Source organism: Tachysurus fulvidraco, chromosome 7 (assembly GCF_022655615.1).
Source record: "Tachysurus fulvidraco isolate hzauxx_2018 chromosome 7, HZAU_PFXX_2.0, whole genome shotgun sequence".
Classification (NCBI taxonomy): Eukaryota; Metazoa; Chordata; class Actinopteri; order Siluriformes; family Bagridae; genus Tachysurus; species Tachysurus fulvidraco.
Window position 1 is genome coordinate 9,565,975 of NC_062524.1, and position 27,500 is coordinate 9,593,474.

The 27,500-nt window shown below is 40.4% G+C and overlaps 1 protein-coding gene across 1 annotated transcript in view; it reads right to left on the minus strand.

The window, feature by feature from the left end:
* Positions 1 to 27,500, minus strand: part of LOC113654698 (ubiquitin-conjugating enzyme E2 E2-like) — a 52,755-nt gene that overhangs the window by 24,418 nt on the left and 837 nt on the right. The window contains exons 2-3 of the mRNA XM_027164971.2: positions 25,156 to 25,365; positions 21,465 to 21,515 (exon numbers count right to left, since the gene is read on the minus strand). Of these exons, the coding sequence (XP_027020772.1) occupies positions 21,465 to 21,515; positions 25,156 to 25,364 (260 nt within the window). The 5' untranslated portion in view covers position 25,365. The remainder of the gene's footprint in view (positions 1 to 21,464; positions 21,516 to 25,155; positions 25,366 to 27,500) is intronic.

The window sequence follows — 27,500 nt, forward strand, 5'->3', positions numbered from 1 at the left end:
CTGGCAGAACGCTTGCCTTCATCTCCTTCTCCTTTCATCAAGATGATTAAACCCTGACCAACAGGCTGAAGGCAGCACAAACTGTGTGGAGAACACCAGACACAAATTATCCACTGCACCTCTAGAGACCCGCAGAAAGAAAAATAAAAACTCTTCCCTTCCCATCCAGCACAGTAAACATAAGCAGTCCTTGATAGGAAAAAAGGAACAAAAAGTATAAGAGCAGATAAAGAAGTGGAACACAAAGATCTCTTTAACCAAGCTGAATCTCCAGTGGTATCATCGCTCTACGTCGATGTAAATATACCTCTGTACAAACTGTTCAAGTGCTAAAAACAATACTTCTCTGCTTATTAACCCGTGTGTGTGTGTGTGTGTGTGTGTGTGTGTGTGTGTGTGTGTGTGTGTGTGTGTGTGTGTGTGTGTGTGAATAATCCGAGCTGCAGGATGCATCATGTTCATGCGCCACTCAGAAGAACTCAAATGAAACTTAATGGATCCGTCAGCTGGCTATAAGACTCTATTGCATTACGACTCAACTCTTATATAATCTCTTTTTTTTTTGCCACCTATCTGCCTAAAGGAAAAGAATGTAGGAAGAGAAGTAGAGGAATCCCACACTGCAAATCATGATGTGATAATATCTTAAATCCATTCTAATTTATCGGCTATGCCTTATTATAAGCTTAAACAATAAACCAAATAGATTATTAAAAGTAATTCTAGGCATACTTTACCATTTTTAGGATTTAAATAAAGTTACTCTATTAGCATATAAAATAAAAGTTTAACAATAGTAAAGCATGTCTAGAAAAAGCTTAAATAATCTTAGATATGGTTTCTATTGTTACCCTGGGTTTACACTAGCGATTGACAAAGTGACAGCTCATTCTGTGTGTGTATGTGTGTGTGTGTGTGTGTGTGTGTGTGTGTGTGTGTGTGTGTGTGTGTGTGTGTGTATGATACAGAGCCACAATTTGCAATGACAAGCAACAAGCGATATATGAATTGAAAGTTTTTCAACTTTATGCAACCTGTGACACGTTAAAGAAACAAATCCTAAGACTTTATTGCTCTTCTCCACACCCAACTTCAGTTTCTGCCCTAGGTTATTTCCTGGTGTTCCTGCAACTAAGGACCCTTTAGTCTCTCTCAGTTACCCTCTCATTCCCTCAGTTACAATTAATCTTCCTGAGACTCCCTAAGTCTCCCTCAGTCTCTCTAAGTCTCTCTAAGTCTGCCTCAGTCTTATTCAGTCTCCACAGACTCCCTCAGTCTTATTCAGTCTCTTTTAGTCTCCCTCTCAGTCTTCCTCAGTCTCCTTTTTCTCTCTCAGTTTCCCACAGTCTCTCTGAGTCTATCTCAGTCACTGAGAGTCTCTCTCTGTCTCACTCAGTCTCTCTAAGTTCCAGTAAGTACCCTGTGATAAACATGAGCGTGGTACATCAGGTAGGGCATCTGGTGTAAAATCTGTACCAAATCAAATATGTGGATCAGATAAATTGTTGTAGCAACAACGACAAGGAAAGTCAGTAGAAGAACAAGACATTCTTACAATTAGTTCTTAAAAGGAGCGAAGACAAATAAAGCTTGGAATGAAGTAAGAGATCACTGGGGTCTCTGGAGAGTGTTTACTGCTGCTACTGCAGGACTTAATATTAATAGTTACGTGAAAGTGATGTGACATACGGCCAAGTGTGGTGACCCATACTCAGAATTTGTTCTCTGCATTTAACCCATCCAAAGTGCACACACACAGCAGTGAACACACACACACACACACACACACACACACACACACTGTGAACACACACCCGGAGCAGTGGGCTGCCATTTATGCTGCGGCGCCCGGGGAGAAGTTGGGGGTGGGGGGGTTCGGTGCCTTGCTCAAGGGCACCTCAGTCGTGGCCGGCCCGAGACTTGAACCCACAACCTAAGGGTTAAGAGTCAAACTCTCTAACCATTAGGCCACGACTTCCCCCCAAATTAATATTAATATTAATATTTAATAGTTAATATTACTTGATCAGCTACAAACTATATAGCTATATAGTTTGTAGCTGATCAAGTAATATTAAATATTAAATATGTAATCTAATAATTTACTTTCACTTTATTTGGAATATATATATATATATATATACGTATATATACATACGTATATATATATACGTATATATACGTATATATATATATATATATATATACGTATATATACATACGTATATATATATACGTATATATACGTATATATATATATATACATATATTCCAAATAAAGTGAAAGTAAATTATTAAAATACACTTTTCGCTGCAAACAAAAATGAATCAAAGACTGTTGGAAATACTAGCATGTGTTTGTGTGTTTTTAAGATATAGATTTTGGCTAGCAGAATGAAATATCCCAGACTGACAATACATGACAACAAGAGACGAACAACGCAGTGACACAAGCTACTTTTCTGATGCTAGTGTGAACACAGACTTACTTGGTGGATTGATTAAAATCCGCACGAATGATGGATGATCTTTCCGAATCGTGGACATGCTGGCAGCAGAAATACTACCAAATAATAACAGATTAAAAAGAAAATAATCCTCGAAAAAAGCACATATTTGTCACCGCTTGCTCCTAAGACGATTGTTTTTATTACAGAAGAAAAATATCTCGTATGAAAAGAGGAAACCCAACACGAGGCATCACCAATGATGTGCTGAGTGTTTATCAAGGTCACGAGCGTGCACGGTTACGTGATCCTACACTTGTTTGTGTCCCTGCAGTCTGCATTAATGCACTTCATTAGTTAAATAGCTCACCATATGTTTCGTTATTAAATGACATTAACTCATCTAGTCAAGTTGATTTCTGCATAAGTAAAACATCAGGGTGCACATTGGAGCTTTTACAGCCTGCTAGACTAATCCATTTATCTTTCATCCTTCCCTGCAATGCATCATGTCCTCTTCATGGTGAAAAATCTAGTCTGCTTTTATTTATCTACAGTATTTTAATCGATCGAGAACCGAATATAAAAAAATATGCACCTGCCCAGCATTAAATTCTGCATGTAGCACAGGCTGTTATGAGACTCTGCACCAGACACAGGCACAAGTGAAACACTGGGAACAAGAATGTAATCACATCCATCTGTGTTCATTTGGAAGCACCAGGAAAAAGAACTGAACCATACCAAAATGACACTTCATCCTACCAGAGCTTCAGTGAAAGCAGCAACCGTGTGCTCCATCAACAATAGCTCTATTAGCATGCGGGACATAAAGTGCTGGTCTGCTGATCAAAAGGTTGTGAGTTCGATATCCAGGTCTCCCTGGGCCCCTGAGCAAGGCCCTTAACCCTCAATTGCTTAGTTGTATAAAAATCATTAAAAAAAACTGTAAACGCAAAAACCTGTCACATGACTACAGACAGAAAGATAACACGTGCTTCCTCTGAGAGACGTGAAGCATCCTCAGTGCCGTCAGCCCCCTTCCTCATACAAGAACTCACTGACAGAGATGATTGGCTAGTCACACTGATCGACAGGGTGCTTGTTTCCTGTTATGTAGCAGTCTTTTAATTCAGAACCAAAAAGAAACCCCATGCTTTAAACACAAAAGCGTTTTAAGTTTAACGATTTTCGCTAGAACGGATTCATTCGCATCTGCAGATGAGCAAAATGAAGAAAGCTGCATTAGCTGTAATATAACTCTCTTAACTGCTGGAACAGTCACCTCGCAGTTACTAGAGATAAACGCCAGTAATGTTGTGAGCTGCGATTGAGAGGACAGATTTGCATCTTATTTAAAACGTTAGGAAAGTAAAGGATTATGGGTAGACAGTCACCTCCTCATACACTCCTTAACTACACTCTTCTTTACTGCACTTTACTAGCTAACTAGCTGGAATATGAATATATCATCACTTTATATTGGTCACCTTTTTTTCATATTTCTTGCGTAATCAAAACAAACAGATATTAATATTAAAGACTGTGATTAAAACACCTTCACTACATCAATAGACCTAATAAACCATCTACACTGCTATACTTTATTCTCTACATACACATTGTTGTTTTTTAAGGGAAGTGTGTGTGTGTGTGTGTGTGTGTGTGTGTGTGTGTGTGTGTGTGTGTGTGTGTGTGTGTGTGTGTGTGTGTGTGTGTGAAGGGGGGGCAAATAAAATCTTTTATCTGGGGTAATAACAGCGGTATTGATGTAGCAATGCTGCCAATCGATTTTAATGTTGCTCATAAATTGAGATGGGTGACTATGAATGGTGAATCATACCACAGTGTGTGTGTGTGTGTGTGTGTGTGTGTGTGTGTGTGTGTGTGTGTGTGTGTGTGTGTGTGTGTTTGGTGTATCTACCACTCTCACTCTTGTTCTCTAAAGTATTCGCTACTGAGAGCGTTACACCATCTGTCACCTTAATGAGATATTCACAGGAAATGATCTCCTACTCCTAAACAATTGAACATGTGATGTAATGAAGTGCAGTGTAACATATTTAGCCAAAAAAAACAAGCATACAAAAAAGCATGCAACCTACGTGCGAAAAAAAAAAAAAAAATAGAAAAAAATCATATTAACAATTTAATAGTCCAGAAAACAGGGAGCACTGTGAATTAATAGTCAGGAAATTTGCCTCACACCTTGGGGGTTGATACAAATGTGCAAATAAATATGCTAATCATTAAGTCATGCCCTATGTTTTCCCTGGGGATTTCCTCTAGGTACTCTGATTTCCTCCTCAGACCAAGGACATGTCTGTAGACTGATCGGCATCTCTAAATTGTCCAAAAGTATTTAAATGTGTGTGGGAAAGTCTCCCTGTAACCCTGTGGATAAGTGGAATGGAAAATAAAAAGATGGGTGGATGGATGGATGGATGGATGGATGGATGGATTGATGGACGGTTACATGAATAGCTGGATGGATAGATAACTGAATGGATGATCCTAAACACATTCCTATTAAAACATTTCCAAGTTATTACTTGGACATTTTCTAAACATAAAGCAGGAAATATTTGTAGGCTACTCATCCACTCCCATGAGACAAGCTCAGTATCAGTGTTAATACACAGTGTTAATGTTGATGATTCTATTTATTCCTTCATCCAGTGCTCATCTTTTCCAGCAGATCATTAATCAACACCAAACAGAACTAATGCCTGAATGCTGATGAATCCCATTTCCTCAAGGCGTTACTCTATGTTAAATAAAATGTACAAATGTCTTTCAACACGTCTCCACTAACGCTTCACATGGGTGTGTCTCGAAAAACTATTTAAAGACTAAACACCTTTAAACAATATACCATTTAATTATATCACCTGTAACAGAGAGGGAAAGAGGGAGAGGGGGGAGAGAGAGAGAGAGAGAGAGAGAGAGAGAGAGAGAGAGAGAGAGAGAGAGAGAGAGAGAGAGAGGTTAATATTCTTATAGAATGTTGCAGCTGTAATTACTTTGTTTACACTGCAAGCGGTCTTAAAAAAAGGCCATTGTAGATAAAATGTCTACACGCTCTTATCTTTAGCAGTAAATATTTATCTGAAAAAACACTTTGTGCTTACTCTGTATTAATATTTGCTTTTAGTTAAAAGACAGAGGTTTATTGTCTGGTGTGAAGTGTGAACGCTGTCTGTCTCTCTGCCTGTCTGTCTGTCTGTCTGCCTGTCTGTCTGTCTGTCTGTCTGTCTGTCTGCCTTCCTGTCTGTCTGCCTTCCTGTCTGTCTGTCTGTCTTTCTGTCTGTCTGTCTGTCTGCCTGTCTGTCTGCCTTCCTGTCTGTCTGTCTGCCTGTCTGCCTGCCGGTCTGCCTGCCTGCCTGTCTGCCTGCCTGCCTGTCTGCCTGTCTGCCTGCCTGCCTGCCTGCCCGTCTGCATCCTGGGTCGTCTCAGCCATTTTTGTCAGACTCGGTTGTTCACAAAGGCATGATTTTTTGTTTTCCACGCAATATGATTCAAAGAAAGCTATCAGAATGTTCCAGAAATGTTCCTACTATACAGGTTTCAAGCAGGAGTTGTTCTTAAATCCAGGTTTAAGAGTTGTTTGTCTCTGACACAACCTTAACCATCTTACACAGAGTTTCATAACTCGCATCATCAGATGGATGAGCTCCTGATGTAATGCTTCACCTTCTGTTTCATGTAAACGTAAACAGACATAAGAGCCATGCAATACAATCGGACAAGAGCTGACAGCGGCTACTCAGAAAACAGCACTGAAATCCTGGTGGGCAAAAAAAGAAAGAGAGAAAATACAGAATTTGACCACTAGATGTTTATCCCTGACATGAGTCAAGCAGGTGCTACTTTAAAGCTGCCATGAAATGCTTTTTGTTGCAGTTTGATTCAGAATGTTGATTGATTTCCTTCTGATTTAATAGTGTTCAATAGTATTTGAGATTAGATCACACGCGCCTCCAAAAAAAAACCAATCCTACAGTGAAAAAAGGAGTGTGATCAGTCAGATATAAAAAAAAAGTGTTTTCAACAAAACGTGATTTCATTGCTTAAGTTTCTAATGGCTAGATTAAGAGGAAGTGCGATGACTGACCCCACACATGTCAGCAACAACACCATTCCAAGAGTTTCCCCATTTACACACACTCACAACCAACCTAAATAAAATCAGCACTGCTCGACCACGGCTGAGCCGCTACTTTTAAAAAAAAGGAAAAGGGCTGTAAAATGTTTGCTGCCATCAAAGCGGAGGAAAGACAAGAGGAGTGATAGCTCCATAAAGGTCAGGGTTCGAGGGGGGATGGCATGCTAGGAAACACACACAAAAGGGCACATAAAGAATTTAACAGTATTTAAAGTATAAAACAGATAGGGGGTGTGACGTGTGAAAGAGAGCATGAGTGATAGAGAGAGAGAGAGAATGTGTGTGTGTGTTTGTGTGTGTGCATGTGTGTGTGCGTGTGTGTGCGCGAGAGAGAGAGAGAGAGAGAGAGAGAGAGAGAGAGAGAGAGAGAGACTGCTGTCAAGGACAGAATTGAGAAATCAGCTTTTGCTAAAGAGGAAAACCTTTATTTAGTCCCCCAGTGAGATGGTTTGAGTGACAGCTTTTTTCCCCACTAAACAAATCAATTATATCAAACTTACACCACAATGCTCTTCAAATTCTTCAACGGTGATTAATTATCTATCAGCACGACTCCTACAGGAGGTTACAACTACGACTCTAAAGAAAATCCAACATAATATTGACTTCACCAAAATAGATCTACTGTCACCAGGACAAATCGGAAATGCCGCAAATCTGCTTCATTGTCCTTTCTATATCTTTATAGTAATATATCATTATCCCTCTCTCGACTTTCCCCTCTTTATCCACGCTTCCAATCTAAATCGTTCCAAAGACGTCCCGTTTCACTGAAAGATATTAACGAGACATCGAACACCACAACATTTTTTTCGATATATTTCAGTGTGGTTTGTGTCGAACTGTACTGAATCTGCTGTCGCTCTGTTGAGAGTGTGTTTTTAACAGGAAACCTCGGGTTAGCAATTGTATTACGTCCTTTTGTGCTCAGATTTATGTCAAGTGTTTTATGTCTGTCGCTGGTGGGTTGGGTGTCTTTTGTGTCTGTTTCCTTTTCTCCCCAGGCCCACCACTGACTACGTCACGTTCAAGCTTGAAACATTTATTGGATGATCCCCGTATTACACGCCATGCTACTCCTCACCCCCCAAACCCCCAGGCTACTGATTACATGGGTCTTTCCGGCAGGCATTTAAACCTCATCAGTCTACGTCCTGAGTTGCATCTTATGCCCTGGACTGAAATATTGTGAGCTGTGGCTTGCATGTCATTTTTCCTCTATGTATAATCCTCTACGTGTGTTGGCCGAGCCCTATGTGTCTTCCTGCTCGGTTGCATATTCGTAATTCTCTATAAAGACTGTAAATATACCCTGTTCGGTGGTTTGTAGTAAGTGTCTTGGAGTGTGAATGACAAGACTCCATAGATTATGAAAGATGTGTTTATGTGGAGCAATGAAAAAGGATTCACAGTCACTTCACTTAAAAAAAAAGCATATTAGGAATAAAAAAAGGCTACTTTTTGTGGTAAAAGAGGAATAAAACATTTGCTGTTATCGGGGAAAAAAACGCACTTGAGGCTGATAAAGGATCGTACGCAGTTATTATTTTCCCTTAACAGCATGCTTGGTCCTTTTATTATGAGCTGTCAGAGAGCTACATCAATGACACGCTGCACTGCACCGTTATACAGTGGCTTCCTCTCAGCATTTCAATCAAAGTAGGCCATATGTCACATCTTCCCTTTATCTGTATTCATCAGACCTGCCATTTAACAAGCAAAGATCGAACACGGATCATCGTTCTGCCTTCTCAGATCGTCAGCACAATGTTTACCTAAAAGTAGACTCCACCATGCCGCATGAGGTAAACGCCTACACTTTTTTGAAAGGAAAAAAGAAAGGAAAAAAAGACTGAAATGCTGAACCTGGAAGCACTGAAAGAGAGCGGGCATTCCTGAGGATTGGGATGCATTATCTCTGAACTGAAACATGGGAGAGAAGCTTCAAGAGAGTGGAAATAAATAATAAAATAAAGAGTGAGAAAGAGAGTGAGTGAGTGAGTGAGTGAGAGAGAGAGAGAGAGAGAGAGAGAGAGAGAGAGAGAGAGAAAGAGAGAGACTAAAATCATGCTGAGACCTATTGATTTGCCAGCACTGTTGTTTAAAAAACACATTTAAGGCTTGTTCAGTGGGAGAGAGGGGGGGGACGACAGAAAGGGATGGAGGGAGAGAAAGAGAGAGAGATAGGGAGGGAGAGAGGGACAGGAAAAAGAGGGACAGTAGGAGGTAGAGTGAGAAAAATTCAGAGAGTAAGAGGAAGACGTGAGAGCATAGAGACAAAGAGAGAGAGAGAGAGAGAGAGAGAGAGAGTTTGACTTTTAAACATCTTTTATTCCAATATAAGCAAGAAATTATATTAAAATTTTTGTACAACACTCAGTGCGCTACATCTTAATGTGTTAATACAAAAATATGTAAATAAAAAAAAGAATACAAAAATAAATAAATGAATAAATAAATAAATAAATAAAATAAAAATCAATAAATCAATAAATGAGGAGAGAGAGAGAGAGAGAGAGAGAGAGAGAGGGAGAGAGAGAGAGAGAGAGAGAGAGAGAGAGAGAGAGAGAGAGAGGGAGATGCTCATGATGGAACTACCGTTTATCATTTATTGACATGAAAATATCTTTGATGTTTGTCTTTCATTAAATAAGTAAACATTGTAATCGCTCAAGATTTGCTTTGCTGTAAGTAGAATAACACACGTATGACACAATATAGAACGCTGCTGTTCCTGTTGTGTATTATATTTGTTTAACAATATAGTCATGAGTGTTTTACTCCACTTATACCCCCCCTCTCTTGCTCACACTCTCTATCAAACCCTACAGCCTTTTTATTTCTCAGAGAAACCCAGGAAAGCATGACTTCCTCTGTCTTGAAGACTTTCCTGTACTGGGAAATTTCCCTGAAGCTCCGAGATTGCAGCAAAGTGCTTTCAACCGAGACTCTTTCCATAAATGTTATTAAACATCTCTTATGAAAACATCCCCATATCAACGATTATACATTTTACTTACTTTTGCTAAACAAAGCTTTTTTAACATCCCTGTTCGAGTTCCTGTATAAGAACTGCTAATACGGTCTATAATCTTCTATGACATAGAAGGAGTGGAATAATATTAACCAGTTGTTTATGTCACAGCTGCAAACTAGCGTCCTATCAGTCGACCAATCAGAATCGAGCGTTTAACTGCACCGTGGTATAAATAAAAAATAGTGTAACTGTTATCACACTACCCACCAATAACTTCTTAAAGTACACAGAGTTTTAACACAACTTTGTTATTACAATTTAAAGCAGTACATCATCAAACCTTCCATATCACAAGTTAAACAATCGAGATTCAAAATGTCGAAATCAACAGACCATCATGAGTTGTAGATAAGACTTCATTCACACACCAAATACCATGAAAGCACATTTTATCATCCATGAGGCTACAAATTCTTATTTTTCCTTGTTTTCCAGATCACTAACATTGCAGTTCCTGTTAAATAGTTTAACAAACTTTCTTTCTATTTAAAAAGATGTACTTCATTCCTCCGATAAATACCTTTTCAGAGAAAGGCTCGTCATGTGCTGAAACAAAGTAGTTAAGCAGTTTTAAAATACCGTCCAGTCTTCTACATCTTAAAAACAAAATGAAAGACACAGAGAGAGAGAGAGAGAGAGAGAGAGAGAGAGAGAGAGAGAGAGAGAGAGAAAGGTAGAGTGAGAGATATTCAGAGAGAGTGAGAGCAAGAGAGATAGAACCTACAGTCCCACCCCACTGCTGTATTCAGGTGTGCCACATGTCTGTCTGTAGCTATTGCCCCATGAATAATCCTCCACTTCAGGTCAGCTGTCTACTTTTCTATAGGAGGTTTATACAGGGTCCCCCACCTGTCCCTAACAAAAAAGTCTGCTTCCAACAGTCCTGGCCACTTAGAAGATTTTTGCCTTCTGAATGCCTCTTTTTGCCCCATCCTTATTCTGATGGGAACAACATTTTTAATCAGGGATCGTTTTAAAACCGCTGGCAAAATTTCCATATCGCGCGAGTCCCCGTCCAATTTCATCGTTATGAATGAAAGGCGACACATTAGAGACAGTGACATTTATCACTTTTGCGCTCTAAATTAAACTTTTAAACCAAAGATAACCTAAATAATAGAATATTTGAGACAGAGAGAGAGAGAGAGAGAGAGAGAGAGAGAAAGGTAGAGAGATATTCAGAGAGAGTGAGAGCAAGAGAGATAGAACCGAAGAGAGAGAGAGAGAGAGAGAGAGAGAGAGAGAGAGAGAGAGAGAGAGATAAGATGAGCTTCAGCATGCGTGCTAAAAAAAGTGTACACAGAGCATTTAAACACTCTTTAAGTCCTATACACTCACTGACTACTTATTCATGCCTTTATCCAGTCATCATGGGGAAGCGTCACAATACACAAGAGCTTCGGTTTAGATCAAACTTCAGAGTGAGATAAACAACGTCATCTCCGAGGCTTCGACCGTGACAAGGGCTGGATTAAGTGTCTCAGAAATCTTCAGGAATCTCAGAGTAACACCATGTGTTCTGAGTGCAAGAGAGAGAGAGAGAGTGTTGACTGATTCATAAAAATCACTACAATTATTAGAAATTTAATAAACAAAACGTTGTATTCACTCGACTTCTCGGCTGACAGGTCAGTGTAAGTGCAATGAAGATTTCATTGGGCGAGTAGCCTGAAGTCAGCTTACACCAGAGGAAAGCATACAGAAGCTCTACACTGATATTATTCTCAGGTATGTCACTCACACACACACACACACACACACACACACACACACACACACACACACACACACACACACACACACACACACACACACACACACACACACACACACACACACACACACACACACACACACACACACACACACACAGCGTAACTAGCTCAGACAAAGAGGAACTGTGAGCATGTGTGCAGCTTTATCAGTGTATTGACAGCACAGACAAACCAGAGGCAGCTATAATTAGACAAGTGAGCATGTCAAAGGCTTTATCATAAACTTTCATAAACTTTTTTTTTTTTACTGACAAACCAAGCCAGCAGAAGGAAGCAAGCACACAAACCTGGCACATTAATGCGCTCTCTCAAAACCAATCAACAAAAGCATCTGTTACACATTCTTGTGTTATAGCTTTTACTCAGCATCAAATAAATAAATAAATAAATAAATAAATATTTACATCCAAACGCATAAAATAAAGGTGATAGATGGAAGAAGCCTTTATTTTGTCACATATACATTACAGCACAGTCAAATTCTTTCTTCACATATCCTAATTTTGGAGGTTGGGGTCAGAGCACAGGGCCAACCTTGATACAGTACCCCCGGGGCAGTGAGGGTTAAGGGGCCTTGATCAAGGGCCCAACAGTGGCAGCTTGACAGTGCTGGGGCTTAAACACTGATCCTCCAATCAACAACCCAGAGCCTTAACCACTTGACCCACCACTGACCCTTGCTTATTTATCGAGAGACATACAGACAAACAGACAGAACTTTACTGACGTAAACTGAACATTATGATAAAAAACACAATTAAGACACAGCCTCTGAACCAGTGGCTAGTTACAAATGGCTAATAAAATCTATTCCAAACATTTTATACACACTTTGTGAGTCACTGTGGACCGCAGGTGGGCGGAGCTTCTTGTGGTGGAACAGAAAGCGGTGGGTTCGAAAATAAAAATGATAAAAGAAAAAAAAATGAATGATTTAACCATTAGAGACCTACTTTTGTTTAAAATAATCTGCTCCTTTAAATACTTTAATTTGTAGCTGCCAAAAAAAATTGAAAAAGTTTTGTTAATTAAATGGTTTGAAATATTACTATGGAGTCGACTCGGCCTCAGCTTTTCGACAGAAGCTAGGCCAGAGTGTGGAAATCAGGTACACATTTTACTGGATTTATAATCATCAGTAGCCATGTTCCTCTAATTAAAGGTACTTGATATGTTAATCTTTAGCAGTTTGGTGCTCTGAAGACATCATGTGAAGAAAGAACTGCATCAGCAATGACCTTAAATATGCAACTAGGATTAATTAGCCCTATGGGGACTGAACTACTGCGTCTGGGGATCGACAAGCCTCTGTGGCTTTCAAAGAGAAGAAGATCTCTCTTTACAATAAACATGTTTTTTCATATACTTTTCCTCAATGAGACAAGACCAGAGTGTAGATGTTCGGTCGATACAGACAACATCATGGTTAATGAAAGGCAAAAACACCCCACACCAACTGCTGGATGATGGAAGGATGATGACAACACGATGATGAAGAGCATCATGAACTTGTTCTATATGTCAAAGTATTCCAGTGATAAAGGGGAAGCTATTCATGGGGTTTTTGGAAGTTTAATGGTTAATCAGAAGCTTGTGAGTTCAAACCTCAAGTCCACCTAAACTGACACTTCTGGGATCCCGAGCAAAGCCCTTGAAACATCAAACTGCTCAGTTTTATAAAACTGAAATAAAACGTATGTTGCTCTCATGAAGGTAATCTGCCAAATGCTGTAAATGTAAATAATCATCTGCACCGTAATGCTTTAAATGTGTGCTATAGGTACTTTTCTTAAATGTGCAAATAGTACAAACACAATAAGACAAAAAAAAGCCATGATCCAGGAACAAGAGTGTTATCTTATTAAACTCTTATCGGTTTAATATCCGATACGTCCTCTATATGAGGATTATATGACGATATCCACCTTGTATTGCAGTACCAGCTTAAACACCAATCTGAAAGCAAATCCCCCACTCGTAATTACTTAAAGGCAGCAGTCGGTAGAGTCTCAGTGTTTTGGTTTCTGTCTCAAATATAAATTGTGCCTAATAAACCATGAAGTTTGTTTAGGTCCTTAAAATAAATGAAAAGGTTGAACTTTTCAGGCTTCAGTTATTTATTTTAATGAAGCTGGGGGTGTTGAGGTGTGATGATCTGCAAAACAAAACAGTGCTCGAGTCAGCTGTTTTCAGCATGAGCTCAGGAATTCAGAAACTCTATCAGGCCGGTGAGAAAAAACAAAAACTGGATAGAAGACAAGCGCCAACATGAACAGTGTATGAGTTAGTAAAGATCGGATAAAACAGCACACTTGATGTAGCTCAAAATGAAACAGATATAATCTTTTGCAAATATACAGTCATTAAGGAGACTGATATGACAGCAGTGCTCTGTGTGTGAGAAAGGGAGAAAGAAAGAGAGAGAGGAAGCGTGCAGATCCGTCTGTGTGTTTGATTTAATGTGTATCCAGTGTGTGTGTTTGTGCAAGCGTGTACGAGTGTGTGCATTCATGCATGCGAGTGTGTATGGGGGTGGATGCTTTAATCGGCAGCACACCAGAAAGTGAGAGAGGAAGTCGGCGGATGGTACGGTGAGTAAAACAAAGACAAATCTCGACCACGTGAAAGCGATGTGATGCTTGTAACCTTGACTCTATTTTAAGGCAATTTTCTCAAATCTCCTTCGGCAACAACACAACTTCGTCAGCCCTGCAATTCACCTACAGGTTTAAAGGTGCAACTGCATGTTTTAGGGTGTTTCTAATGTATACAAATAAACCAGCAAAGTAAATATCCATCATCTCTGAACACGTGTCTTAATTAGGATTTAACATGGATTTAAAGAAATGATTGAAATTGATTCCATCTACTTACTTAAGAAAGCTAATCTTCATTAATGTAAATCTGACTTATTTTATTCTATGCATCGTTAAAGAATGAGGAGTCGCACGAGTCCAGTGTGGTCAGGGTCTCAGTATGAGCTTCCTCAGAGGAAGCTTTCACAACGATGGAACTGAAACTTTGTTTTCACACAACGAACACAGCGCAGATGAAACGTGCTCCTAAAATACCTTTCTTTCATTGGGCAAGAGTACAGCTAGGACAAAAACAAACAAAGCCTTGCCAAGTGCCTCTCTCTCTCTCTCTCTCTCTCTCTCTCTCTCTCTCTCACACACACACACACACACAATTCTTACTAATAACTAATTCATTATTCACACGGAGTCTGAATCCGAGTGAAAGTGAAGCTCAGATTTGTCTGTTTTTTTTCACTGCATGTAATTAAACAAAGTTTGTAGTTCTGAAACCTCGTTCATAAACCGGCCAAGAAATAAAACAAACATAGTTTTGCAAAGTGTGTGTAGAATTCAGAGAGACTCACATTCAGTCTATTAGTAAGTAATTATAGAAATAAGTCGTTTAATTTTTTATTTTAAGACCCTACATTTTACAGTTTCCTACAGACCCTACATTTTACAGTTTTATAATTTTAGAGTATTATATTGTAATTGCACAACGCTAGCTTATACGTGGTGGCTCAAGTGGTTAAGGCCCTGGGTTGTTGATCAAAGGATCAGGGTTCAAGGCCAAGCACAGCCAAGCTGCCACTGTTGGGCCCTTGAGCAAGGCCCTCAACCCTCCCTGCTCCAGCTGCCCCTGCACTCTGACCCCAACCTCCTCAGTCGGGATATGTGAAGAAAAGAATTCCACTGTGCTGTATTGTATATGTGGCGATAATAAAGGCTTCTATGCCCCCATTCTATTCTATTATACTGTGCAGGTGATTAACGTGTCTTATGGTGAAAAAAAAAGCAACCGCTAGACAGACACTAGAAAACTGGGACTCGGAAACTCCACTTGATGGAAATCCCACATTTCCCCGCTCGTAATTCCACATTTCCCCGCTTGTAATTCTGACTTTGTAGCGCTGTTCATGTGCGTTTCATCTCGTAAATACGATCTTTCAGAACGACTTGAACGCACCACATACGACGTCTTTATATGATGAACAGGAATGAAAAAACAAACAAACATTCCACCACGTTCAGCATCCAAAAACTGCTGCCTGAATCCCATGATGCATTTTGCATGCTTGATTCACGTCCTGTCATTGGAGCGAATCTTTCCCACTGCAGCTTTTGCTTCAGCTCTAATCATATAAATGAAGCTTTGCTGTATATCTAGGAGTGTTGATGAAGATGCTGCAGGAAACAAGCACAAGACGAAAGAACCAGGCGAGCTTTATGACAACAAACGAAAGGCCTGAAGATGCCCAGCTTTCCTGCTGGAAGCTTCTGGTAGATCTGCCTTTCCCTAGCTCTCTGTCCTCAGTCCTGTTCCAGGTGCTCCATATTTCTACACACCTGAGTCAGGTGTTTTGTGCTCATGATTGATTGGTACAGGTGTGCAGGGAAGCGGGAGGAAGCAGAAACCTGGAGCATCTGGAAGAACCCTGAGGACTGCTGCATCGGACCGTCCTGTTTCTCATAGCCTCTTAATAACAATCTGTCAGTTCTACAGTACTGGACCTTCCTCCTCTTAAACAAATCAGTTAAAGGCTGGAGAGAAAAAAAATATACAGTTTACTGTGTAATTTAATTGACTGGGCTCACAGACTAATATGCTCTTAATATGAATAATGAACACAGCAGACGGATCTTCTGTGGCTATATAAACCGCTGAAACTTCCGCCAACTCATTCCACCTCGACTCAGACTTAATCCAGATTTCTGAATATTAGATTGCTAGCCTTATTAGTTTCTCCAGGATTACATTTTTTTCCTGATTGTTGCAGCCAGAAATTCTTGATTTTGTAGCTTGCTTTCAAATTTTGTGATATGTTTTTAGTTTTTCTATATTGGGAAGAAAACTACTTGACTTGGCAAGATTAGCACAGTTTTCTTCTTTTAAGCTCCCAAGTCTTTAGTTCCGTTGTGAAAGCTGTATTCATGTTGAATGCATGTGATAGATAGAGGACTTTGGCTTTGTGTGTTGTGATGATTTTCCTGTTAGTTTCAGTGGTTTGAGGTTTAAGCTGAACAGCAAACAAGGTCACAGTTGAGTTTGATTAAACTCTAATTATAACTGCAGGGTATGAAAGGGTCTCAATCTGTCTGTCTCTCCCTCTCTTCCCTCTCTTTCTCTGTCTCTATCTCTGCTTGTCTGTCTGTCTGTCTCTCCCTCTCTTTCTCTGTCTCTATCTAATCTTGCCTGTCTGTCTGTCTCTCCCTCTCTTTCTCTGTATCTATCTCTGCTGGTCTGTCTGTCTGTCTCTCCCTCTCTTTTTCTTTCTCTATCTCTGTCTGTCTGTCTGTCTGTCTCTCTCTCTCTCTCTACCTCTTTCTGCCTCTCTGTCTGTCTGTTTCTCTCTCATTTTTGTATCTCTCTCATTTTTCTCATCTCCTTCTTGCTCAGTTCACTCTTCACCTCATGTGCATTGTGCATTGTTTGTATCCTTTGAAGAGACTTGAAAGCGTCAGTGAGTTTATGACCACCCTGGGACGGACACACACACACACACACACACACACACACACACACAACCGCACACACCCAATTCCTTAAATAAACAGAGTATTGTTCATAATTGTGGCTAAAACGTGTCAGTATCGGTATCAGTATCAGATGATGGTAGCTTGTGTGGCTCAACACATATCTCTGCATGTGGGACTTATCTTTAACTGTTTACTGCTGATTAAGATGACATAAAAAGCATGTTATGAAGGCCAAGGTTGCTGAAAATGATGAAATATGATGTGACGCAGGTTCGATGACAGTCCAGAACTCTACACCAACCCCTTTTTCCCTTAAAACAGCTCTATCTTTATGTTTAAAACGTTTAAAAAATCAACATAAACATCAGTCTCTTTAACTCAATTAATGACGTCTTTGTGTGTCAGCGTGCCTCCCAGAGTTAGCATGCATCCTGACATGTCTTGACATGTTGTCTCCCGAAAAACTGTTTATGCAGCATCGATGCGTTTATTAAAATGCAGTCAAACAAGCTGCAGATCCTAACTAGAAGTAAAGCATGATAATAATCAAATGCCTGTTTTATACAACAAAGGTTGCTGCATTACATATCAGTTTATATCATGTTCAGTGGTACGTTCTTTGAAAGACAGATGAGAAGGAAGGGGGGAGGGAGGGATATCTGTGAGTGGGAAAGAGAGGAAAAGTAAAGCATCAAGGAGAGCAGAGAGTGAGCTGGAAGTGAGAATAAGAATGAGCATGTGAGGAACGGAGTGAGCTAAGACTAAATGAATGATGAAAGAGTGAGCAAAAGTAGGTACTGTACTTCAGTAGGTACTGAATCAAGAGCAGTATATACTGAATCAAGTGCAGTATATACTAAATCAAGTCCAGTATATACTGAATCAAGTGCAGTATATACTGAATCAAGTCCAGTATATACTGAATCAAGTCCAGTATATACTGAATCAAGTGCAGTATATACTGAATCAAGTCCAGTATATACTGAATCAAGTGCAGTATATACTAAATCAAGTCCAGTATATACTGAATCAAGTGTAGTATATACTGAATCAAGTCCAGTATATACTGAATCAAGTGTAGTATATACTGAATCAAGTCCAGTATATACTGAATCAAGTGTAGTATATACTGAATCAAGTGCAGTATATACTGAATCAAGTGCAGTATATACTGAATCAAGTGCAGTATATACTGTATCAAGTGCAATAGGTAATGAATCAAGTGCAGCAGGTACTGAATCGAGTGCAATAGGTACGGATCAAATGCACACTGTACTGTACTGTTACAATACATGGTTTCAGGCACATGCAGGGTGTACACTAGAGTGAGAGAAAGAGTTTGTATATGAGTGAGAATGATAACATTATGAGTGAGAGAGGACGTAAGTGAGAGAGGAAAAGACATGCCACGAGTGAGTGTGACAGAGAGCTAAAGAGAGAGAGAGAAGGAGAGCGAGTAAGTGATAAATTGTGTTGGATAGGAAAAAACATGCAAATCCAGGAAACAAATCTTTCTAGATTCTGAAGTCTTTGTTTTTCTTTGTAACACCGTCTGTCATTTGTTTACAATTAGACTTCGATTATGTAGAGCAGACTGTCCGCTATATACGAGTCCCTGTAAAAGGGAGCATTAATACAAACACCTGAATTATAGCCTGAGTTTTTTTTTCAGAGCTGCTATCAAAGCGTTCTGACCAATCAGACTGAAGCACGGTGTGGTGTAACAGGAATATTTTAATTTTAATTTGAACGCAGTCAAGCTGCTGAACTGACAGAGAGGGCGAGAGAGAGAGAGAGAGAGAGAGAGAGAGAGGGAGAGAGAGAGACAGAGAAAGAGAAAGAGAGAGAGAATGCAAATGTCCTTTTGGGATCCCACATTGTTTGCCTTCATCCAGCTGAGAGATTCTTATCCAAACAGCAGCAGAGCCCTGATGAAATGATATGGTAGTTAAAAGCAGCGGAGTACGCCGAGCACAGGAGCTGATATATAACGTCTCTGCTGTGCTGCTATTTACAAATTCTTCCAGCATGGCTGTCACGTTCAATTCATTAGCCTTCATCAGGGTGACCGAAGTGATTAAAACGAGAGGAAATAGCTCTGAAATGTCAACAATGGCCTCCTTTCAGCAAGACGCCAAATGATTCCTCTCAGAAAGCAAAACGCTTCAGGATCTGGGAGAGAGTGAGTTAAACGCCAGCACTGTGCTTCAACAATGTCACACTCAGCAAACATGCCTGGATCAAACCCAACTGTATAACAAGGAGCGCGCACACACACACACCTCGCATCTAATTCCTCTGTACAGTCTATCAGACAGGCAATTATAGTCGACGCTCATGGACACAAAGTGTATTTAAGCTCACAGCGTAACAGATCTTCTACGGTTTCAAACGTTCACAGTAGTCTACAAACTATCAAAAATTAGCAGGATTAAATAACAGGGGGAAAAAATCACTGTACATTTAACGTATTTAACATATAACGACGTGATAGCGAAAATGCCATGAAAAGCTTTTCACAGATGTGTGGATATCATGATATCAGTTTGTAAAATGAAACATTTTTCATATCGCTTACATTATAGCAGCGATAAATCGTCAAAAAAAATAAAAAAACCCAAGAAAGCTTCTCGTCATGCGAGAAAGTAGATCCTCCCCTCGACTCTCATTAAGACTTCTTTTCATCAGGACAAACAGTGCAAAATGCAGCACAACAAAAAGACCTGTGTGTGCTGAGAGAAACGTGGGACCAAAATTCAGCCTTCATATATTCTACAATCTATCTTCAGGATAAGTTAAACACATACAGTGTTTTGGTGAGGATTTAATATTTCTCCTACAGCCACACAAGCCTGAGCTTCGAGTTGGGCTTCTGGTGTCTTCTCTGTGTGTAAAATCTGCTTCTCCACACCGCACTGGAGGCAGTCGGATATGAATATGAAAAGACAAGCGTCAGGAAGATTACACACGGATCGTCTGTGAGAGTGGCCGCATCGACGCGCTCTGACACTTGTGTGAACGGAACGAGCACTCGACATGTGGCTTGTCTTGGAGCAGTCAGGAAAAGCTTCACATTAAATTCTTGCACAAAATGGAGCTCTGGAGAAGCACATTCTTCTCCGTGCCGTCTTCTGTGAGAGACGACGCAGACCGTTAACAGTATCCGAGCATAGCAAATCAAATGTACAGCCCAAACCTGTTGCCCAGCCTAACACACACACACACACCCTGAAAGTGAATAGACAGGACTTCCTTATTAAGGACCTGTTACACAGCTGACAGCTAACTTTGAATGCACTGCTAATAATAATTAGTATTTTACTTAAAATAAATAAAAGACAACTGAAAGTGATTATTAGTGTTTTGTTTCATAGTGATCTTTCATGCTACCACTTGTGACCACAGCCATGATGGAGAGGTTTATTATGAAACTGATGCTGAAAGAATAAATGTGTATTTCACTCTGTTCATGTCCGTATTCATGACAAGCTCTTCTGTGAAAGTCTGTAAAAAATCTCATCACTGAACTGTCTTCAGCTAAATGATAGATAGATAGATAGATAGATAGATAGATAGATAGATAGATAGATAGATAGATAGATAGATAGATAGATAGATAGATAGAGAAACAGACAGACAGATGGACAGTGAGACAGACAAACAGAAAGGCAGACAGACAGGGACACAGACAGAAGGAAGACAAAGACAGAGAGAGACAGACAGATAGATAGACAGAGAGGCAGACAGACAGACAGGCTGACAGATAGACAAATAAATAGATAGACAGAAAGATAGATAGAAAGAGAGACAGACAGGTAGACAGATAGACAGAGATGGATAGACAGACAAGCAGGCAGACAGAGAGACAGGTGGACAAAAAGACAGAGAGAGAGAGAGAGAGAGAGAGAGAGAGAGAGAGAGAGAGAGAGAGAGAGAGAGAGAGAGAGAGAGAGACAGACAGACAGACAGACAGACAGACAGATTTTTTTTTTGGAAAACTGGAAAATAACAAACACGAGTCGGAACAGAAGATCCAAAACAAAAGCCGAGCTGCTCCATGCTCAGAAATCCAGACTCACTGATTTTCAGCTTTTTTTTCCCTCCATACGTTTATTGTATTTTTTTTTCTCTGCTCAGAAACACAGAGTTGACGACCCCTGACCCTGCGTATAGATTTCCACTGCACTTCTTCACTGTATTACTCTACTGTCTGCACTTTTGTATTCTGTGAATGTCTGAAAGTGACCGCGATGCTGCTGACGTGCAGAGTGGAGTGTGAGTTTACTGTTTCTGATAGAAGATATAACTCGCTGGTGATATTCACACTTCATTTGTGCTGCGTATTTACAGTCGAGCACTGGAGAACTTTCTAGAGCCTCATGAGCTATGATGCAGCTTGTGATGAAGCTCACGATACAGTGCAGTTCCAGCCAGCCAAAAAGAACCGATAAGTAAACACATACCCTGGCTAAAAATTGACAAAACATGCACCATGACGTAAAAAAAAAACAATGGCATGAAGCGGTTACAGTATCGCAGTCCTACCTGCAGTTTGGAGGAGGGTCGAGAGTGATCTCAGCTAGCTCCTTCTGAATCCTGCAGGAAGAGAAGTCCGGTTTAGAAAAACAACACATTTAATCTAAACACACTGTAAATGTAGTAGGAGGAGGAGAAGGTGGAGGAGGATCATCAATAATATTGTTATTATTATTATTGTTGTTGTTGTTGTTCCAGTCATACTGCATCTGTACATCATATCATTTCAACTCACAGAGAAGAATTTACTCATTCACAGCTTAATGATCAGAAGCGAGCCTCAGCACAACTAAGCTTCCATTGTTAAGCATAACCCTTGAACCTGTCTTAACTTCGGGCTGCTGTATCACTGCTTGACCCTGCACTGTGACCCTGCACTGTGACCCTGCACTGTGACCCTGCACTGTCACCCTGCACTGTGACCCTGCAGTTTGACCCTGCACTGTGACCCTGCAGTCTGACCCTGCGCTCTGACCCTGCGCTCCAAACCCTGTAGTCTGACCCTGCAGTCTGACCCTGCAGTCTGACCCTGTGCTCTGACCCTGCGCTCTGATCCTGCGCTCTGACCCTGAACTGTGAGCCCTCACTGTGACCCTGCGCTCTGACCCTGAACTGTGACTCCTCACTGTGACCCTGCACTGTGACCCCTCACTCTGACCCTGTACTGTGACCCTGCACTGTGACCCTGCAGTCTGACCCTGCGCTCCGACCCTGTGCTGTGACCCTGCGCTCCAACCCTACACTCTGACCCTACACTCCGACCCTACACTCCGACCCTACACTCCGACCCTACACTCCGACCCTACACTCCGACCCTGCACTCCGACCCTGCGCTGTGACCCCTCACTCTGACCCTGCAGTCTGACCCTGTGCTCTGACCCGGCGCTCGGAGCAGGACTGTGACCCTGCGCTGTGACCCTGCGCTGTGACCCCTCACTTTGACCCCTCACTCTGACCCTGTGCTGTGACCCTGCGCTGTGACAAGTTTGCTTAAGGGAAGAAAGATTTCAGGGTGTTGTTACATATAAGTGACAAATAAATGCTTCATCTTTCAAAAAAGCCATTTTCAAGTAAAGCAGGATAGCATTAAAATGTGGATCAGCAACACGCTAGAAATAGCTGAGGCATAAATGACAACCTGAAAAAATCTGCAATGCATTTCGAGAAATTGCTTGGGGTTTTTTTTTTTGGTATTTTTTTTGTTGCAATCTTGCAGGTCTTTATCAAGGCAGCAGGTGTGCACATAAACACAATCTCCAGAGCAGCAAGAACACGGGACAAGCAAAATCTGCCACTTACATAATCAAGCAGTATACCGCAGCGAGCACACACACACACACACACACACACACACACACATACCACACACACACCAAACACACACAAGGACCACACACACCACACACACCACACACACCACACATATTTTTATATATACAGTATTTGCATTTCTTTCTCTTTGCAGCTGTAACAGAGAAATTTCCCCATTGTGGGACGAATAAAGGTATATCTCACACACCAAACCACGCACACCCCCCACGCACACCACACACACTTGGACTGTGCTGAGCATAAAACAATGAGGGTCATTATTACTAAACAGCCCTTGACAGTATATATACACACACAATATCCCACCAGAACCATGTGGTTTATTAAACATGATCTACACATAAAAAATCTGATGCATTAGAAGATATCGATTGTATATTTAGCAATAAAAATGGGTTCGGTCGTCCAGAAGGTGCTAGAAAGCTGACAGGGGAATGGTCCAGGCTTGGCAGATTAACGCTGCCCTGTATTAAACACCTCGGGTTTGAGCGGCGTTTTGCAAACCGCACTGCTCTGTGTGTAATTAGATAGCAGCTTTTCCTTAGGCGGCACATTTCTGGGTTCCAGGAGCTGGCAGGGGAAAAGCTGGAGCGCTGATGAAGAGGTTTTATTACGCTGCCCTTTGCCTCGCGTTTCTAACACACAGTGCAGCTTCCGTGGCCCGCTTCAAACAATCGTATCAGAAAAAAAAAAGAATAGTATGCCAACTGATATCTATTTTTATATTGCAGATATATTCAATATATTCTGTTAATTCTCTAGAACAGCAGCTTTGAAAAAAAAAAGCACATGTTTATAATAATATCCTTGTTGTTATAGTAACAGCCTGAGAAACACAAAACCGTCATGTTTAAACAAAAAACTAAATATTGGCGATATGATGAAGCTTTCTGCGTTGACAAGTAAGTGATAAATTTATTTATATCATATATACATTTATTTGTATCGTTAAGACAATATGTTTTCCGGCACACAAATTTGCCCTTTCAGTTTCGTTTCTCAGAAACATGAGAGTTCTTCTTTTTTATTTTTATCATATTTAAGAAAGAAAGAAAGAAAGAAAGAAAGAAAGAAAGAAAGAAAGACCGAAGCTCATGAAAACACTTTGTTGCTGCTGTAAAGTCTCTAATGACATCATAAACTTCATAATACAATTGTAATTCTTGGTAAATTGTTGTTGTATAAGAGGAATAAATATCAGGAATATAATCCCTGACAGACTGGTGTGATGTGTGATGTGGATTAACAAACTGAAGTGGATTATTTCCAACTAAATAGAGTAAATAGTGTTTTATTCCTTATTCATGGCGTAATCTGTAGTCCATATGATCAATACTTTTGTTTTAAACAATTCGGTATAGTCACTTTTTCCTCATCTCGTCTCTCCTTAATCTCCTCTCATCCTGTCTTTTCTCTTTCTCTCTCTCCTCATTCTCACCTCTCCCTCTTCTCTCATTCTCTCTCTTCTCATGTTCTCCTCTCTTTCGACCTCTTCTTATTCTCACTTCTCCCTTTCTCCTCTCACTTCTTTTTCTCCCTCTTCTTATTTTTACCCCTCCCTCTACTCTCCCTCACTTATTCGCTCTCCTCTCTTTCGGTCTCGTCTCCTTTATTCACTCCTCTCGTTCTCTCTCTTCTCGTACTCACCTTTCTCTTACACTCACCTCTCAATCTCCCCTCTCCTTCTCTCTTCTTATTCTCACTTCTCCCTTTCTCCCCTCCCTCTATCCTCTTTTTCACTCTCTTCTTATTCTCACTTTCTCCTCTCATTCTCTCTTTTTTCTTTCTCTCCAATCTTTAAACACCTCCTTAGTTCTACCTCTTCTTATTCTCACTTCTCCCTTTCTCCTCTCACTTCTTTTTCTCCCTCTTCTTATTCTTACCCCTCCCGCTACTCTCCCTCACTCATTCGCTTTCCTCTCTTTCGGTCTCGTCTCCTTTATTCGCTCCTCTCGTTCTCTCTCTTCTCGTACTCACCTTTCTCTTACACTCTCCTCTCAATCTCCCCTCTCCTTCTCTCTTATTCTCACTTCTCCCTTTCTCCCATCCCTTACACTCTCCTCGCCTTTTCTCTCCTATCTTTCTTTCTCTTTCCTCTCTGGTTTTCTCCTCTACCTCTCTCCTCTTATTCTTTCTCCTCTTCCTTTTACTCTCCTTTCTCTTCTCCCTCTCTTCTATCTTAACAGGTCACGCTACACTTAGAAGCTCATCCTGATTATGATGCAGTGGCTCTTGCAGGTTTATGTCAGTACACCTGTATTATACCTGAATCAATTATTAATCCACACTGAATCACTGCATGAGGAAACACTGCTTTGTAGAAAGCGGGATCTAGTTGCCGTGCTTCAAAAAAGACTCTGTGGCCCACCTCTTGGCACTGGTAGAGAGTTTAACAGGTGTCTTGCTGGAGAACTTGGCCTCCTTTTTCTTTGGCGGAGCCTGTTCCCTCTCTCTCTCCCTCTCTCTCTCTCTCTCCTCAGGCTGCACCGATGGCGCTACGTCTCTCTGTTCGGCATCAGAACTGCCTCCACTCGTATTGGGACTGTCACCTGGCCTCGGCTGGACCTCACTGGACATTCTGATCAAGGGGGAGAAGAAAATGGTCAAATGTTTACACCAGAACACCTTGACTTAAAGTTTCATGTTTGTACTAAATCGGTAGCGTCAGTGTAACACGGAAAACAACTGTATGCCTGTGCAGCAAAGGAGCTGCTGCAAGATCTGAACAGCAGATAAGGGATTTTAAAAATAGCTGTTCAGTGAAGTTATGAAATGTGGCGTCAAAAATGCAACATTTCCCCAAACAGTCAGATATGATGATGAGTCAACACGTCATCACCGAGTCATCGATGTGTCATTACCGTGTCGTCAACGTGTCATCGAAGCTTGGATACGGCTCTAAATATAATGGAGCCTACTCGTGTTGTTACATAAGCCACTCTTACACACATAAGGTCTTTAAAGGTCACAAGCTCAGATATTGCTCAAGAAAGACTTGATCAGAGTAACGATAAACTGTAGAGAACAAAAAGGCCACACTTCAAATGACTCCAGCAGAAAAACTTATGCACAGGGCAATAAAACCTCAGTGAGTAAATAGGATTGTTGACAAAGATTTTAGCTGAGAAATCCACTGTCCACTATATTAGGAACAAGAGCAGAAAATCATGCAGGTATAGGACAAGCTTCACTTCGTGTTCAGGCTGCAGGAGAAAATATCAGTGACATTGACTGTAGCATGGAGCTGGTTTGAGTATTTAAGACACGCACCATTAGCTATGCATCACTTTTTTAAAAGATTATAGACAATAAGATTCACAAATGTTTTTAAAAGATCACAGTTCTTCTGGACTTGAAAAGACTTAAGAATTAAATAATCATACAAAATACACATTCTTTATTTAGCATTTTGTTTTTTTACACACTTTTATGATTACTTTGAATATTTGAATGCAGTGTATGTGTGTGTGTTTGCACGCCCAATACACTGTTGACCTCTAACAGATAACGTGACAGAGCCTGATTAAGAATTGCAGATAATAGCCCTGAATTTCCACTTACTGAATTTTTAGCAGTTGACCTGTATGAATGAACAGCCATGAATTTTTATACCCTGAGTTAGCAAGACCTGAATTTCAAAGAGGATCGTTCGAACGTGGAATATCCGAATACCCGTGCCTCACAGTAATAGAAAATTCTACATGCAATTTCTGTCACGCATGATGAATTCAGGAATAATCAGAAGCTGCTGAATCTGATTTAACTCACTTCCCTGAGCAACACTAATGAAAATGTGCTTCACACAAAGATGCCGTTTTCAGAAATTCATCTTCACTAACCACTTTATCCTGGTCAGAGGTGTAGTGGATTCAGAGACTATCCTGGGAACACACAGGGAAGGTGGGAAAACACACACACACACACACACACCCACACACACACACACACACACTCAATGACATCTAGGTGCAATTTAGAGTAACAAATTGACATAGCGGAAGGATTTTCTCAAGAAACCCATGCAGACTTTTTTAAAGCTGTGATCTAATCTTCAATTATCAAAACATTTTTGAGTGTAAGACTCTGTGAGTTTATGTGAAGCGTTCAAGCCTAAAGATTTAAATAATACAGTGCTTCATTTGGTTTTATATGCAAATAACTTTTTTATTGTATTTGTTTTATTTATCATATATTTGTATTGTAAAAGCTTTTACTCGACCAGTTGTCAGAATGATACACAAAGACACAAAAGACACGGACAGTTCAGTAAAGGAGAGCGATTTTGTCGTATTAATAGGCTATGAATTGTAACGGCATGTCATCATTGCACAAGACATTACGATCTGTTGCGTCAACTCATCTCAATACCTCTTGATATGCCTCTGAACTCGTAGCTTTGTTTGATGAAACATTTAACCAGTGGATGTGTCCAGTGTGAACTGGGGTGGGGGTATTTATTTATTGGGGGGGGGGGGGTGGCGGCTTTATTTATTTATTTATTTATTCGTTCGTTCATTCGTTTAGGGGGCTTAATTAATTAATTAATTTATTTCGGGGGGCGGCTCTATTTATTTGTTTGTTTGTTTATTTATTTATTTATTTATTGGGGATTAATTACTTAATTCGGGATGGCGTTATTTATTTATTTGTTTGTTTGATTGATTGAAAGGAGGTTTAAATCTCTGCAGGACAGACCGATCACATCACGTTGTT